The 18,332-nt window shown below is 39.7% G+C and overlaps 1 protein-coding gene across 1 annotated transcript; it reads left to right on the top strand.

The window, feature by feature from the left end:
- Positions 1-433: 433 nt before the first annotated feature.
- Positions 434-10,614, top strand: SLC7A9 (solute carrier family 7 member 9; the record flags this gene model as incomplete). Its single annotated transcript, XM_082290100.1, has 12 exons — positions 434-538; positions 1,707-1,854; positions 2,790-3,032; positions 3,586-3,711; positions 4,045-4,144; positions 5,463-5,507; positions 5,857-5,980; positions 6,945-7,048; positions 7,841-7,937; positions 8,694-8,843; positions 9,402-9,576; positions 10,550-10,614. 12 exons carry the CDS (start codon positions 434-436, stop codon positions 10,612-10,614), a joined length of 1,482 nt encoding a protein of 493 aa, XP_082146226.1.
- Between the last annotated feature and the right edge of the window lie 7,718 nt (positions 10,615-18,332).

Below are 18,332 nucleotides of genomic sequence, written 5' to 3'. Positions count from 1 at the left end.
AGAAAGAAGGTCTCCCAGATAAGAAGAAAACAGACTAGCTTTTGGGAGCAGGATAAAATCTGTCTGGACATTTGGAGGAATACAGAGGAAGGACCGGCTATAAAAGCTTGATCGTTCCAGTAAGGACATCCTCGAAACTGAATGTAGTCTGCTATAGAAGACACAGATATTCACTTGCCGGGTGGGTATGAGGAAAATCCACAGCAGGTCAGACATCAGAAGTTGACATAACTTCTCCTCTTCGATTTCTTCTCTGAGTAGGCAGTTCGATGGAAGTCCTTTGCCTTTGAGCGAGTGTGTGCATGTGTTTGTTTCCTGGTAATATTTACCTACACTATTTTGGACCCACATCATCAGCAAAAGTCAAGCAACATTATTATGCTAGAGTGAGATTTTGTTTTTATTTCCTTAGAAATTTCAACAAGAAAAACAAATGGGTGAAGAAAGCTTGAAGAAAAGAAAAGGAGAGCACAAAGGAAGAGAGGACAGACAATCCATTCAGAATCATGAACCCCAAACGATGAACCTACAAAAGCAGGCAAACCTTTTTCTTTTCCCCTTTGATCCATGTGTGAGGGGTTGGCAGAGGGAGGCAGAAGGGGGTATTTGTGCATATGCATCAGCCTACAAAAACCACTACTGTGTCCCAATTTAGCAGAAATATGCTATTATCTCAACAATGTGGTTGGTTTAAATTTTTAGAAACTGCTAATTACTATAGTTAAATAGTTCTGATATAAACAGAATAAAACCCTAGGAATATGTCATTTAAGTTATTCGATATAAAAAGAATTCAAAGACTTATTCTAAGTCGATAACTGAGGCATTTAATAAACTTTACTTTTTTTTCCACATGGACTTTTCAGAAGTTGTAGTGGGTTGTCCATCTCATTGTTTACGAAAATTTGTTAGTGTTTACAGCCAGGAAATAGGCACTGGTGCTTGAAGACAAGTGAAAATCTGTCTCCTCCAGAAAATTACAGATGCTTTAGAAAACAGTTGTTTTCACTTCCTCTCAGGATGGGAGTGGCATTTCTCTTAAAATTAATTTAAGTTACCTGGAAAAAGATTCTCTAGGTGGTTTTGATGTAGTTTGATGGCAAGACTGGAAAAATACTGATGTCATTAGAGTAGCCATAACTATCAGAAAATATGAAGTTGCCTGTGCCACTTGTAGGTCACTACAAATTTAGGAGAACATGATCTTATCACCACCTAGCAGTATCAACACGATTCCTGTGCACAAATATTTAAAGCAAGGAGAGGAAAACAGCTGCTCAAAAAGAAAAAAAAACAAAAGAAAAGCAGACTCCATCCATGACAGACAATTCTAGAAAATTCAGAATTCACCAACTGCTTGTAACAGAATGTCATTGCTTAATCAGAGAGGAAAGGGCAAATTCACCCATCCAAGGTTATATTTGAGACCCAATCCAAAAGACAGTTTAATAAAGGAAATACACAGGCAGGCAGAACACAAATAGATGTACTTTTGAAAACAGCAGGAGTACACCACAGGGTACACATTGATCTTGGAAAGAAGAGTGAAACCTTGCAAAATTGTTTAATATATTTCTTTATAGAACGATATATTGAAAGCCAATAAAAATAAGTCAGTAATGACAACTACTATAGTTCTATGATACTGAGAAGTAATTGCTGAATTACTAGAAATTGCTTACAAATACATCTCATTTTATTTCAAGGTGGGCCTCGTTAGTGGAATCTGTATGATTGTTGGTACAATTATTGGTTCAGGTATCTTCGTTTCTCCAAAATCAGTGCTTGCCAATGTTGAAGCTGTGGGTCCTTGTTTAACCATCTGGGCAGCCTGTGGAGTTCTGGCAACATTAGGTAAAACAGTCAACAAAGAATCTGAATCTTTGCCTTAAATCTTTATATCTGCTGTTTCTGCATACTACTGTCATTTCACAAATTAGCTAATAGCACCTAGACCAAAATCAACTAAATCCTGCTGTATATATGCATAGCAGTACTCCACCATAAATTTAAAATGGGGTGTTTATAGAAGACAAATTAAGTTTTTAAAATTGTAAATCACACTCTCAATTTATTTTGAAACAAAGTTTTAGTTTTGCCTGCTTCATCCACTGACTGTAATAAAGAGAATACTCTTCTACTTAAATAACTGACAATATGTGAAATTTACTGGTAGTGAGCTAGGTACTTTCTGCTAGCTTTCTACTTCCATGATTCTGACTCTGTTATCTGAAAATTTAGCACTAAGCACCTCAAAATATTTCAAGAAGTAAAACAAATAAATTTTTGAGCATTGTATCAAGGCAGACAGCATACAGAAAACCTTTAATTCAAGATGCCACATACAGCAATAGAACAGGAAGTATCACTGTACTTTAATGTTGTACTTAGCAGCCATTTTATTTCAAAATTGTGCAGAAAGTCTGTTTTTTGAGGTTTCCAAAAGGTATGTCAGCCACTTAAACACTTCTTATAGTGTTCATTTCTTAAACAGAAATCCAATGAAATCACGATGTTTGTTTGTACTGGTTTTGGTGAAGTCTTAAACATCAATTGTAGTAATTTTTAGACCGCATCTTAATAATTCCAGGGTATTTTTTTCAATTGCGCACAAGTAATTAGAATTTTATTTTGCATATACAGTAAAATATACAGAAACTTGAAGAGAGTAATGATGCACTGTATCTATAAATTTCCTTAACTTTTCTACCTATTAAAAAGTGATCATCTCTTCAAGCAGTCCCAGGTTCAAAAGTGTATTAACTGAACCTGCTTTTCTTGTTATTCAGGTGCACTTTGTTTTGCTGAGCTTGGTACAATGATCACAAAGTCTGGGGGAGAATATCCTTACCTTATGGAGGCATTTGGCCCAATTCCAGCATTTTTGTTTTCTTGGACAAGCTTACTGGTTACAAAACCCAGTTCATTTGCAATCATTTGTCTCAGCTTTGCAGAATATGCATCAGCCCCTTTTTATCCAGGTTGTGATCCACCCCAAGTTGTCATCAAGTGTCTTGCAGCAGCTGCTATTGGTAAGACTCACACTTTTTAAGACAGACCAGATCCAAAACTGCATAGTGACTTGTGTCTGACCCCATCAGTAAGTGCATTTCTGTACCCTGAAACTTCCTTAGGTTCATCTTCACAAAGACACCAGAAATCTTTAAGACACAGTCCAGTAAGTCCTTCCCACAATAACTAATTCAACAACATAAAAAGGATAGGTTTAAAAATGGTTTGTTCCTAGTCCAAGGGGTTTTTAATTCTTCATTAAGATAGATGCAGCTGTATAATTCTTATCTCTAGCAGAAAAGGAAGAAAAAATAAGTGTGGAAATACTATTTTTTTTATTTATCAGAATGCTGTGCAACTTCAAAATATTTTTTGTAAAGGTATTATCAAAATCTAATTCATAAATGTGTTTTTCCTCACTATTTAAAAAGTTATCCAAACACAGTAATTAAAAACTGTATATAATATAGACAAAAAGTGTGAGGGATAAGCAGTACAGTAAATAAGGGGAGGGGCAACTTTTCTTTAAATTCTGACAAACAATGCAAATATTTATAATTTGATTTCTTTTAGTGGTAATTACAATTGTGAATTCACTGAGTGTGAAGCTGGGAAGCTACCTCCAGAATTTTCTCACAGCTGCTAAAATGATCATTGTCACAATCATTATTGTAAGTGGAATTGTTCTCCTTGCAAAAGGTAATAAAATATACATTATTTGAAAAAATTCTTTTAGCTTTTGCTATGATCATTAAAAAGTTCCCCACTGACAGAAGTGACACAGTAATAAGGCACAGCCCTGAATCTCTTCATTCAGAGTTTTAGTTTTGCATCTTTTGGAAACTATGGTATTTTCTTTTAGAGAACGGGGATGGGTGGGAAATGCAACACTACCAATCAATTAATACAAAAGGGTATTAATTAAAGTGAAAAGTTTCAAAACATGAGACATATGTTGGAATGTTTTTTCATCTGGTGGGGATTACAAGAATTAGTTTTAACACTGATCAGTAATCTTCCTCTTATTTGCAGGAAAAACTGAAAACTTCAAAGATTCTTTCAAGGACAGTAAAATTTCTGTTAGCTCTATCAGTCTGGCATTTTATAATGGACTCTGGGCGTATGATGGATGGTAAGGAATCTTTATTAGCCTTAACAGTTACACTTTAACAGCCTTTAACTGGTTTACTCTCTCCCTGTGGAACTCTCTGAAAAAGTTAACAACTGACTTGTTATTAAGAATGTCTTGATGAGTTCTGGAAAAAGAACACTCGTTTGGTTAAAAACCCCCCAAAACTCCACCTTCTTTTAGTTGCTGTTTACTAGGGAAAGAAATTATATTAGACCCCAAAAGGACTACTACTACTACTGCTTTGCTGCTGAAGGTGCTTAGAAACTGAAGTGATGAGGAGGATATAACACAGTTTAATTCCCGTGGGTTAGGCAAAATAGCTTTCCCTGCAGGTTACCCCATTAAATTCCATTTCTTGCAAAATATGTAGTGGTGTTTGATTAGTACAGGAGAACATAAAAAAGAACATTATATCAGAAATTATGATGTTCAACCTGCAGATTTTTTCTTAGGGAATGTCACAATGGCATAGTGTTCTGTTGGCACAAATCCACTGATATTCTTAAATGTACAAACTGCAAAAATCTGCGTATAGGTCTGTACTTAAAAGCTTCTGAAACTGAATTTATTCTTAAATAGATTTTTTTTAGGTTCTATTTCCAAGCTTGAGTGTCTCAACTCAGGCATGTAAGTCTCCAGGCACTCATTTGGACTTTTTAAAAGGGCAAAGAAGCTAATTCCTAAATAATTACTTGTGTATGTAACCATCAGGCACTAACATTTGAAAATTTGCCTTTTGAACCGTAAATACTAACTCTTCCCATTTTCAGAGCAGATGAATATAAAAACCTTGTTTCAATTTGTCTACATGTTCTAGCAAAAATGAGTATTTGGAAATTATAATTCAGATAGGTATAATCCTTAAAAAGGTTTTCATGCTAGTATGACTTACAGAACTGCTGTGAAACACCAGCAGACTTGCTTCACTCCTTGCCCTCAGCACACTTTTGCTTTTATATGAAAAAACTCAAATACTGCAAAGCTTGAAGTTGAAAGGCAATCTTGTAAATCTTAGTGTCTACCAAATTTTTGTTTGATTACTCTGGGATATTTTATCCAAGATTTCAGAGTCTCAGAGATAACAGAGATAATGCAGAAAGCGATGGTGAATCAAGAGGCTGACTTTTGGATAAGAAGCTCACACAGGTTTTGTCCTGCAGTTTTCCCACTTAAAAGTTTGATTGTACTTTTTTTTAAATTTTTTTTTTAAACTGAAAAGATTAAAAACAATAACACAAGAAATAACACCTCACCTTATAGTATAGTCATATTTAAACACCTGACTGCTAAAATACTCTATGAATGTTTTTCCTTTCAGGAATCAACTCAATTACATCACAGAAGAACTTAAAAATCCTTACAGGTAAAACTATGTAGGAAAGCAGTGTTTTTACTGGCAAAAATCAAGCACTAAATATTTTTCTACAAGCAAGCATATATTTTGGTTTGTTTTTTAAAAGCACTAGTTATTCAAGGTTTGAGCACTAACAGACAAAGCTAATTAGCCTGTATTACAGGCTTTGTATCTTTGCATAATTTATAGTTTTCCTTTTTTATAATCCTGATTTCCTTAGCTCTACAGTAAAAAAAAAAAAAAAAAAAGTAAATACACCTAAAGAACATATCAGGAAAAGAAAGAATCCACAGTTTACTATGACAACTGTACCAGTGATACAGCAATGCTGATGGGATCTTACTTTTCCATTCTTTAGAAATCTACCACTGTCTATAATTATTGGAATCCCCTTGGTTACGGTTTGTTATGTTCTGATAAACATTTCCTATTTCACCGTAATGACTTCAACAGAGCTCCTGCAGTCCCAGGCAGTTGCTGTGGTAAGCTACTTAATTTTGTAATAGAACATCTGAAGAAGGCTGTGTGCATTGAAGTCATGTAAGTCATTCAGTTCCATTAATTTTTTTTAAGATAAAATTAATTTTAGTGTAAGATGTTAGTGCCACCTTTCCCCCCATTATCTACTATCATTTCTTAATCTAAAATTTCAGTAATGGTTAATTTAAAGAGTAGTTCTATAATATCCCAATAGGAATAAAAGAAGGAAGCAAAAGTAGTACAGTCTTCAGCAAATGTTTTGTAAACATTGCAGCTCAGAGGGTGACTGCTTTCCATAGGCATCAAAAAGATGGAAAGAGAAATAAAATTTGACAGTTGCTTTGCCATTTTCAGTATTTCTGAGAAAGAAGCACATGCCAAATGACAGTAGATCAAAGTTTGTTGTTCTGGAGATAACAGCAAATGGTCCATCATTCACTTCCCCCTTATTCTTTTTGGGTTTTTTTCTTAACAAATTTGAAAGATAAAATTTTTACATTTTTGCAAGATATACTCTTACAGGTAGAATTAGAAACTATGTAAGTTTCTGAAACCTTAAAAAACACATCTGTCCCTTCAGTTCTGCTCAGTAAATTTTCCATGTCTCTGAAATAACTGTTGAGGTCATGCAACAATTTTTTTAATGTTTGTCTTTGGGGAAAACAAACAGTATATAGGGTAGCAAAGTGAAGAAGTACACATGTTGAAATGCTTAATTTTTTTTTAAATAAAAGCTTTTAAAATTTAGATCTTCTGTGCATTTCAGCAGCTTGTCTGCACCAGGAGTTACAGCAAAGAATGTATCAAGTTAAATCTTGTTTAAGAACACAAAATATATAACATGTTTTTGTTGGTAACATAGCTCAGATACCCATTTACTTTACCTACAAAGAGGCTCTAACATTACTGAATATACTAAATGGTAGTTAAAATGCCAAAATTATTAATTTTAATCCCATATCCCAGACATTTGGAGATAGAGTCCTTTATCCAGCCTCTTGGATAGTTCCTCTCTTTGTGGTATTTTCTACACTTGGATCTGCCAATGGCACCTGTTTTACTGCAGGCAGGTAAGTTCCCATTCTAAATATCTTCAAATTAAAGTTTTTGAAGGATGGAAAAATTTATATGCATGTATCTACAGACATAAAGACATTCTTCTGATCCACATTATAAAAAATGTAATTTAGAATTGCCTGTAAATCTAGCCTTATTGATTAATTTTCAAAAATAAACAGTGGCTATTCAGGTTTGAAAAATTAGAAAACATGGTCTCTTCTCAATTCTATGCAGGTATAGCACTATAGCACAAAAGGGTTTTTTCATCAATCATCAGTTTTAAAGATGAGAATTAAACAGTTAAAAGTTACCAGTAAAAACATGACTACACCAGCAAAGGTAACTGAGTAGCTATTCCTTTCTATTAGTTCTTCAGCACTTCCATTTACTATTTAAAGTATTTTAAAATTTCAAAACCACCTGAAAACAATGCGGATGTAAAGGCCATTTTTAGAGAAAGGTTGTCAATATAGGTTTTTGCTATGAAGCACATGAAAAAGGAAATATTTAATTAAAAGGGACACAGTAGGTAACATTTCTCAAAATAATTTTCAACTATATGTGCAAAATAATGATTCTGAAATGAATTTCAAGTGTACTATTTTAATACTGGTTCAGAATTTGTTTTAGCTCACTGCTTTAATACTGGTTATTTCCCTTATTTTAAACTGCTACAATACTCTTTAAATCCCAATGCATATCAAAGAAAATACTGATTAAATTAGTCAGATGTCTATTTTTAGTAGTGCCACTTAAAGTCTAGGTGCCACACTAACTACATTGCCTTGTTTTTGTTTTGTCAGACTTGTTTATGTTGCAGGTCGTGAAGGGCACATGCTAAAGGTACTATCTTACATTAGTGTTAAGCACTTAACACCAGCACCTGCTATCATATTTTATGTAAGTATATATTCCAAGTACAGAAAAATTATCAACAAAAATTCTCCAGTAATACATACTTTCAGTTTCTTACAAGCAGTCTTGACACATATCTTTAACTATCTAGACAAGAAAATTGCTAAATACATTTTGGAAAAAAGACTACATAAAACCCCCAACTTCTGTAAATTGAACATACTCATTCCAGAACTGGATTTTAAAAATCAAAATGGTTAAGGATCAATGGCATGAAATCAAAAACTTAAATGAATGGTTAGTATTACAGAATCCTTTCACAGGATGCTTGCAAGCAAGCTATCACTGCCCTGTTTCCTCCACATACGAAATTTACATCTCACTAAAAAAAATCCAGTCAGTAAATACATTTAAGAAAAAATCTAGAACATCTTGTTATTTTTATTTTACCCATTTATCTTCCAGGAAAAACAAGATCTATTCAATCCCAGTAACATTAAAAACCTAAAAATACATTTTGTATCTTCAAGATATAAAATTAACAATGAAACAGATTTATGCATAAAAATTATAAGCATTTTGACTTAAAATGGAATTAAGATTACATACAAAAATAACCACATGTTGGCAGGATGTAGTCACAATCTTTAAAGGTGCTGCAATACATTTACACCCAAATGTTTAAGCAAAAACATTCACAGTTCATTCTCTGGAACACCAAGCATGCAACAGTATTGGGAAATAAGTAAAATTCAGCCTTCTTCTATAATAGACTATACTAATTTTTGTTTTCATTTTTAGGGTGTCATTGCTATTATTTATATTATTCCTGGTGACATTGACACACTCATAAATTACTTCAGTTTTGCAGTCTGGATATTTTATGGTTTAACTGTATTTGGACTAATTCTTATGAGGTTTACAAGGAAGGAACTCAGGAGACCTATCAGGGTAAGTTCTGTATGGCTTTTCCTCCATTCCATAGATGCTGTAGCATGGATTCACCCTACGTATCTGGATATTTAACCGGGACCCTTGTGCATTATCCTCGTTTTTTACTCCCCCTACCTGAAATCTAGCTATTAAATAGTAGTTCTGCACTAGGACTAAGCTCATAAGGACTGGGAAAAGATGTTGATTTTCACTTGTATAGACCACAGGGCACAAGCCAAATTTTCAGAGATGTGTAATTGCAGTCAGCAGACTACCGCTGAAAGAATATCCAAAATAAGACCCCAGGTCATTGCACATAAGTCAGGTCCCACATTTATTAAACTGCAAACTTGTACACTGCAATTTGAAACGCAGACAAAGAGATCTTAGTGAATAATTTAGCAGAAGAGTTTTCCCTATCCATACTTCTGCTACTCCTTCAGTTGTCCCGTCTGATTCCAGAAATTTTAAAATTAAAAAATGCATAAGACGATCAAAATATTCTTTCATACAGGAAACTTCTGTAAGAACAGCTAAAGAATGAAGAAGTGACTTTATATTCTTTGTATCTTGCAGATACCCATCATCATTCCTGTCATAGTGACACTGGTCTCAATTTTACTGGTATTGGCACCAATCATCAGTGCACCTGAACTGGCCTATTTGTACTGTATTTTATTTATACTTAGTGGACTTATAGTTTATGTACTTTTTGTTCATTTCAAATTCAACTGGCCCCAGAAAATATCAAGTAAGTATACATCAGGTAGCCAGCTCCAAACTCAACAGAACATTTGCTAAACTTGAGATTAATTACTATAATAAAGCTCACTATCTGGTCCATCCCTTCTAAAGCACATGAGCAGGATGTGGGGGGAAACAATTTCCCTAGCATGTAGTGGGCTTTACTGAAGACTGTATTTTACTTCCTCCCGTTGAAAAGAAGTAATGTCTGACTTGAGGAAAAATTAGACTTAATTCACAAAAAACAACACATCACTGTAGTAGCACAAAGAAACGGACTTTTAAAGTTCATGGAACTAATTAGTCCGTAAAGTTAGTTTTTCAGTTATCTGTATTTCAAAACATTGCTTTAGCGATTAACTAAAGATTAGCAGACATAACTTCTTATGCCACCAAACACTGGGCTCTTAAGTCTGATTATTAATTTTACAATACTTACTAAAGAAAATGTTAACAGCATTAAGATAAAAAAATAATCCCAGTGCTGATTATAGTGAAAGCTGCAAGAACCCAGCATGACCATTTATTAACTGATTGCATAGTCGCTAGAGAAACTCTGATATTATCTCAGGTAAAACAGGATACACAGGTATTTCTAAGAGGCTAATTGGAACTGGCTGAATACAACAGGATTAGTAGTTCTACAGCATTCAAAAAATCCATCAACTGTCTCTCTTGTCCCCTGGGCCTATTAATTATAATGTATTAATAGAATTAATTATAATTAAATAATGGTAATGAATTATAATTTAAATTATGTAATTGGAAGCATTGTACTCTAATGTAAGTTTGGAAATGTGGAATGCTGTAGTTTGGATATTAAGACTGTTTATTCCCCATCCTTTATTTTTCATTTTGAAATAGGAATACAGGTAAGACAAACAACTATGCAGAAGGATAATTTTCTTACTTAGAAAAATAGTTTGAATTGAAATATTGTTCTCTCTGATAAAGCCTCTCACAATAAATCTTTTCCTCAGAGCCCATCACTATGCACCTCCAGATGCTTTTGGAAGTTGTTCCAGAAGAGGAAGTTACTCAGTGAAGTATTTTATACCTACCAGGTTGTTTTTAAGTGCTGTACTGGTTGAAGTAGATTCAATGTAGTTTGGCACACATACATAATTGCTAAATTTGTACTGGTGTATTAGTTTTGCAACACATTAGTACTTTAAAGCATTAAATATACATAATAAAAGATTTCTAAGCCAGACTACAGTGTCCAGCAAAGCTGTTTTTGTTAATCAGCTGTTTGCTAATCAGTTGTGGTGTCTTGTTTTCTGAATTAAAATTGAAAGCAAAGATGTGTGCTCATGTCTTTACAAACAATTCCATGGTTGAAGGGGTGGGTTTTAATGTCTTTGAAATGGGTCTTAATGTCTCTACCAACTTCAAGCCGCAGGTTTGTTACAGAACCCAGACTGTTTGACAGACAAAGGGTCCGCACAAGCCTGAACTTCTGAACTTTGGGATAAAATGACAGGTTCAAGTGGGGATATGTGGTAGGTGGTTTGGGAAGGCTGTACTTTCCTAGTATCTCAGCCAACGGGGAAAGGAAGAGGGCAACATGCAGCCAGGAGTTTAGGATAAAAGGAGGCTGTACCCTCTAAAACCTCGGAGAGAAACCCCGGTGGGTGTGTGCCCCAGTGGCCTCTTTCCGTTTATTCAAATAAAGTTGCAGGACTCCTCTGTCTCCTTTGTGGACACTGGCTTGTCGTAGCGTGATTTTCCGTACAAAATGACTCAAAAACCTTTTCAGTTATGAAGATGGCAGAAATTAGCAGCAACAGTGTCAAGATGCTTTTGATGACACTATGGAAAGAACAATGCAGCTCTTACTTACAGCATCACAGAAAGGACAAAAATCACATTAATGCCAGACTAGCTCTCTCCTCAGGTTCTTAGACCAAACATTAGCTATCAAAACATCAGTCTTTGAAGTTGAATATTGCATCCTACAACTTCAGTCTCACAGAGACACACTCAGGGTCTGCTGCCTTAAAAAACATCCTAGAATATAAAAAGACAGTGCTGGGAATCACTTCTCTATGCAACTTTAAGCTGCAGAACACACATATGTGTTACGGTTTTTGATTTCAGCTGCATGTACCTTTACATTTTTGCTCTCTCTCTGAGCCCAGATCATAATCTTAATGTGATAGATACATATTATAATATTGGCTTTCTACAAATGTTAAAATAGATGCAATATGTATAAAGTAGCTTTGTTATTATGATAGATGCATATTATAATATTGGCTTTCTACAAATAGATGCTATATGTATAATGTTAAAGTAGCTTTGTTATAAAGATGTAGTTTTGTAACAATAACTAATGCCTTTGTTTCTGTCATGAACTAAACTTAGACATAATAGTAAAATAGCTAATATAGTTCTGCTTGTGGTAATTGAACTGTCTGCTTGGTTGGATAACATCCAACCAACATGTGTTGAAGACCCCTGCTACTGACATGCCAACTATCAGCAACTACCGTCTGCAGAAACCATCGACCAAAGCCCACGCTGAGGGTGATGATAAAAACTGACTAAAACCACAGCCAAGAAATGTGCATGCTCTAAAAAGGCAGATCTAAGGAGAACCCATGCTGAACAGTTCCTGGAACATGTAAACTAGTTTGGGGAAAGCTTGAATATGCATAATTGACCCATGTCAATTATGGCGGCTTCTAGCCCATCCGCTGCGCCGAAACTGCCCAGAGGCACCTTCTGGGCCGGTGTAGCCGCTACACCGACAATGCCCGGGTGCGGCCCATCACTCTCCATGGCGCCGGACTGTTCTGCGCAGTCACAGACCCGAGCGGTCGACCTTCTAATGTCATCTGCCTTTGTTGCCGGAACTGCTGAATATCTCACGACAGTTATCGGAACTGCTGAGTATCTCACGACAGCTGTCGGAACTGCTCAGCTTGCAAAAGCAGCTGCTGCAGATGCCAGAGGCACCCCGCCGTGTGGGGTGCGCTGGGCCCGCACCGCCCGCGGCACCCGCAGGAGACGCGGCACCGAACCCGGAAGTGCCACGGCCAGCGCTGAAACCGGAAGTGCCGCTGCTGCCGCCGGTGTCAGCGACTGGCGCAGCGCCGGCGCTCCGGCTTCCTGCGGAGCCGGGACCAGCGGCAGAAGCGGCGGATGCGGTGGCCATGGCCCGGCCAGTGGTGGCACCAGGCGCTGCCGCAGCACAGGAGACAGGCGCGGCGCCGGGCGTGGCTGCAGCCCCGGAGATGGCCGCAGCAGTTCCAGCACCAGTTCGGTCAGAACCGGCCGAGATGGCATCCCAGAAAGAGGCTGCAGTTCAAACTACAGCGCAGCCGACTGTAGCCTGTGCTGCCTGTTCTGCCTCTGATCAGTCCATTCCTCCCCGCTCCCCTCTGTTCGCTCACAGCACCTCAGAGTTGTCTTTACCCGATGATTCATTGTCAGGCAGTGAGGCAGATGAGGTTCTGGCCCCGGAGCGTAAAGCTGCCGTAGCCGGGCGGCGAAAGAAAAGGCTGCTCCCGTCGCGCCCCTGGACCTTCCCGGACTGCATGGTGACAGTGTGTCTGACTCACTACAGTCGCTTCTTAGAGTCAGTTAAGATGCGAGCCTTGGAGGAGGGAGATTGGAATTTATTGGAAACACTTGGGATGCCAAACAGATTTGAGGATTCTGGGAGTAATCAAGAAGCTGTTACACTCCATCTGCAGGCTGTGCCAGTAGTTCAGGATGGTAGTGACTCCCCAAAAGGGGAGATCCAAGCTTTCCCAGTGTATAAGGCTCTCCCAAATTCTGGCGAGCGTGATAAGCATGAGGTGATTACTTGGAAGGTTGCACAGGATCTGCAATCCAAGGTGGCACAATACGGGCTAGGTTCTGCTGAGGTTATGCAGATAATAAGGGTGATAAATACAGATTTGTTTGCTCCATTTGAAAGCAGACACTTAGGTCAAATCCTATTTCAACATACACAATTTACAGTTTTTGTGAAAACCTGGAGAAAGCTGGCCGACAAGGCTGCATTAGGGAATATGCAGCTCCCTGCTGCCGATCCTAGACGTGCAGCAGGGATGGATGCTTTGATGGGGACTGGTCCCTTCTCTGATCCCAGCCTACAGGGTACTTTGTCCTCTAGTGTCCTGCAGCAAGCTCAGCAGGTCGGCATGGCTGCCCTGTTGAAAACCATAGAGTTGTCAGCACCCAGAAAGCGATATACTGAAATAGTTCAAGGCAAATCAGTCATTCCTCTCTTTTGTAGAGAAAGTCGCTGCTTCTCTTGAGAAGCAGGTTGAGGATGATGGGTTAAGGCACTTGTTGTTAAGGCAGTTAGTGACAGATAACGCAAACGAGGAGTGTAGAAAAATCATAGATCCCTTACCAGGGGATCCTGAGGTGACAAACGTGGTCGAAGCCTGTGCTAAGGTGGGATCTGGGAACCAGAAAAGGTCTGCTTTGGCTGCGTTCCTGCAGCCTGTTCACGCATCTTCAGGTCGTGAACCAAAGCAACCCAAACGCGCAAAAAAATGGAAACGGCTTAAGCCGAGCCAAAAAGAGAACACACCGATCCCCCAGTGCAAGAGGTGTGGCAGGCCAGGGCATTGCTCGGGCTACTGTAGATCCCAGACTCATGCCGATGGTCGGCCGTTGCCGGGAAACTTCCGCTGGGGTGCAAGGAGGGGGAATTGCTCTCCGATGCAGTCGCTCCCCCAGAGAGTGGCACAGGTACAGGCACAGGCCTACCCAGCCACCCTAGAGACAGCACCCAGGGATCAGACAGCACCCACGGATCAGACGGGTTTGACGTCCACACCACAGCCGCAGTCGTCTTAGACTCTAGCGGTATTTATAAGGTTCCCTTGGACGCATATGGACCCTTAGGCCAGGGATCCAGTGCAATGCTGGTGGGAAAACCTGACGTTGCCCATCAAGGAATCTTAGTGCACTCAGGAGTTATTGATGCTGACTTTAAAGGTCAGATTTGCGCTATGGTCTCCACGCAAAAACCCTCTGTCACTATTCCTGAAAAGACCTGCCTTGCTAAATTAGTTTCTTTTAACTCTTGTGTCCCCAGGATAGAACAACCAACTCATGAAGATGACGGCAGTGGATCTACAGGACTTCCGCAGGCCTTCCGGACTGCAGACGTTTCTGACCAAAGGCCACAGATGACATGTACCCTGATCCTGCCGAACGCCCGTCCACCCTGGACTCAGCTTCGAGGTTTGATTGATACTGGTGCTGATGTAACTGTCATCTCCTTCTCTGCATGGCCTCCCTCATGGCCTTTAGCCCCGGTGGGATCGGCCGTCGCAGGATTAGGAGGAACCACACAGAGCTATTTAAGTGAATGGCCTGTGGTGGTGAAGGATTCAGAGGGGCACACAGCTACGATTAGGCCTTATGTTGCTACCACTCCCCTTAACCTTTGGGGACGGGACATGTTGGCGGCTTGGGGGCTACGGATTGGGACAAATTTTTAGCAGGGTTCACTGTGTGTAAGGGTGCACAGTATCCTACACTGCCTTTGCAGTGGCTGACTAACACCAATCTGAGTCAGGCTCTGCTCAGTTAGTTGAATTAAGGGCTGTTACCATGGCTTTTCAACAATTCTCACAGGAACCTTTGAATTTGGTTACTGACTCTGCTTATGTAGCAGATATCACCCAACGCTTAGATTGTTCACTTCTGAAGGAGGTGAACAATGCGGCTCTGTTTTCACTGTTGCAAACCTTGTGGTCTGCAATTCAGGCTCGAGTGCATCCGTATTACATTCTGCACATTCGAAGCCCCACCAATTTACCAGGGTTTCTAACAGAAGGCAATGCCAGGGCTGACATGCTGGCCAACCCTGCATGGGTAGGGCCTCAGCCTGACAAAATTGCACAAGCCAAGGCATCACACGGTTTCTTCCATCAAAGTGCAGATACCCTGCAGAAGCAGTTCCATTTAACGCCAACCGAGGCGCGCGACATTGTCAGTGCTTGTGCTGACTGTCACGGACTCGCTGCGCCTTTGCCAGTGAGGGTAAACCCCAGAGGGCTAAAAGCCTTGCAGATTTGGCAAACAGATGTAACACATATGCCTGAATTTGGTCGGCTGAAATATGTGCACGTGTCTATTGACACTTTCTCCTCAGCTATGTGGGCTTCTGCCCACACTGGAGAGAAGGGCTGTGATGTCATTGCCCATTGGAAATTGGCTTTCTCAGTCCTGGGCGTGCCAGCTTCTGTGAAAACCGATAATGGTCCTGCCTACGCCTCGGAGAAGACGCGGCAGTTTTTACACCTATGGGGTGTAGACCATATCTTCGGTATCCCCCATTCTCCTACTGGCCAAGCCATTGTCAAACATGCTCATGGTACTTTGAAGCGTGTTTTGGAAAAACAAAAACCCCACAGAGTGAACTAGCAAAAGCTTTGTATACAATTAATCACCTTACAGTACCACAAAATTCAAGTAATCCTGTTATTCTGAATCATTTTCTCTCATTGCAGTCTGCAGGCGACACACAACTGCCCCGGGCAAAAGTCTGGGTGCGGAATTTACTCACTAACCAGTGGGAAGGCCCTCATGAGCTTATCGTTTGGGGTCGTGGGTATGCTTGTGTTTCCACAGATACTGGGGTACGGTGGCTACCTCCAAAATGCGTTCGCCCTGACCTATGGCACCAGAGGCAGAACAGGCAACCTCCAAATGATGACCAGAATGCCAACCATCCAAATGGCAACCAGAATGTAGATCATCAGCCTAATGACTCTTCTGATGATGACCAGGATGTCAACCATCAGGCAGATGGTCCTTCTACAAGCAGAGACTGGGATGGTCCTTCCACAAGCAGAGACTGAACTTTAAATTTCTTGTTATGGAGTCAGATAGTTAAAGCCTTAAGGACATATTTAGCATTAATAACTGATGTAAATTTCTATTTAGGATTAATAGTAGAATTGTTCTCTTAAACGACAGAATGGGGGAATTGTGGATACAAAAATGCTGCTAAGCAAGAATTTTTCTTGCTACTTTCTAAGTCCGTGGGATGCTTTTCTCTCTTACAGAAGATAGTAGCAGAGTTCTATAAACAATGAAGCCCTTGCAACCTTGAGAAGCCTTGTTTATAGTACAGTAGAAAAATATTTTGACAATGGATGTTTTAGGATTTTATCCAATCACTCCCAAGGGGTGGCTGATCCTTTGTCCAATTAGACTATGAAGAAAAAGTCTATAAAAGAGTTTGTAAAATAATTAAATAAATCAATCTTGCTGCACAATTCCTGCCTGTTGGTTCTTCTCTCCTCCTCCCTACGGCTGTGGGATATGGTATAATTACTATGGTAATACCAGCATACATCTCCACAGAATTAAAAAGATTCATGAGTGAGTGGGGTGTGGAACACATCACTGGCATCCCTCACTCGCCCACAGGCCAATCCATTATAGAAAGGAAACATCAGACACTAAAAAAACTGTTGGAACAACAAAGAGGCAGCAATGAAATCGCTGCCCCCATCCTAAGGCTTTCTAAAGTGTTGTTCACTTTAAACTTTTTAAACTGTTCCTATGAAGAACCCAACCCTCCTATCATGAGACACTTCACAAACTCTGCTAAACATAAACTAACTGAGAGACCTGAGGTCCTAAAAAAGATCCTGACACATTACAAATACGTGGCCCATACCCCCTGGTCACTTGGGGTAGAGGCTACAGGTGTGTTTCCAGCCCAGAGGGTCCAAAGTGGATCCCTGGGAAGTGGATTAAGCTTTTCTTAAAACCACCAACAGATACCAAACAGAATAAAGAAGCTGCCACAGCCTGGAAGAGGAGAAAAACCAGACCACCTGAAAAAAAGACTCCTCTTCCAGGTCCAAAAGACAAACCCTCCCCTTCCCAGTCTCCCTAATGTGTTTCCCTTCCCAAAAATGATCCCTCATTTTATTCTGAAAGAGGGGGAGTCCATGGGAGCCATCATTATTTAAGTTAATTGTATGTGTTATACTTTTCCTAAAGCTACCACCCTTGACCGCATGATGACCTCCTACCTGCTGCTGTCCCACCTGCTGCTGCAGCTCCTCCTGTGCCACCACCAATGAGGCGAGGCATGGAACATACCACAGCCACAAAACAATGTGTGGGCAATGCTGACCCAAGCCCTCAACCAGACAGGGATATGCTTGGACATGGGCAAGGCAAAGGACCCAATGTCTTCCTGCCTTGTTGGTATTCCCTGGCACGCTGAGGAGTTTGTTGCCTACACCCATGACACCCACATCCTCCAGCCCCACCACTGGGACCGGTGGATGCGGAAACTTCGGATAGCCATACAGGAGCCCCAAGAACTACATCTTCAGGGGTTTGCTATTGCTTTAACTTGCGCTATAGTAAGCCAAGACACCAATTCCCAGTCAGCCCTTTCAATAAAATCTATAAAACCCAGGGTTGGTGTCACAGTATGGCCCTGTCCCTTTCCAACTCCGTCAGTCACAACAAGGAGTTGCCAGAAGGTTTATTTTTCATCTATTGGGACCGGGTGTGGAATGGAATCCCACCATTTCTCACAGGAGGTCCCTGTACTCTGGGGCATTTAACCACCCTCACTCCAGACAGGGCTCAACTTCTCAAATGGCAAAATTTGGCTAATCAGGCTAGATCAAAACAATCGATTCACAAAATCCCTGATGATTGTGATGATTCGGTCACTAATAGGCCTCACTCTGAAGGAGTTGTCTTGTCAATTTTCTTGCCATGGGTGGCAGCAGCTGAGGCCCTTGGAGAACTTGA

The sequence above is a fragment of the Coloeus monedula genome, assembly GCF_965178545.1.
Source record: "Coloeus monedula genome assembly, chromosome: 13".
In the NCBI taxonomy this organism is placed as follows: Eukaryota; Metazoa; Chordata; class Aves; order Passeriformes; family Corvidae; genus Coloeus; species Coloeus monedula.
Note: the sequence above shows the minus strand (reverse complement) of the source record. Positions and strands in the feature narration are given on the sequence as shown.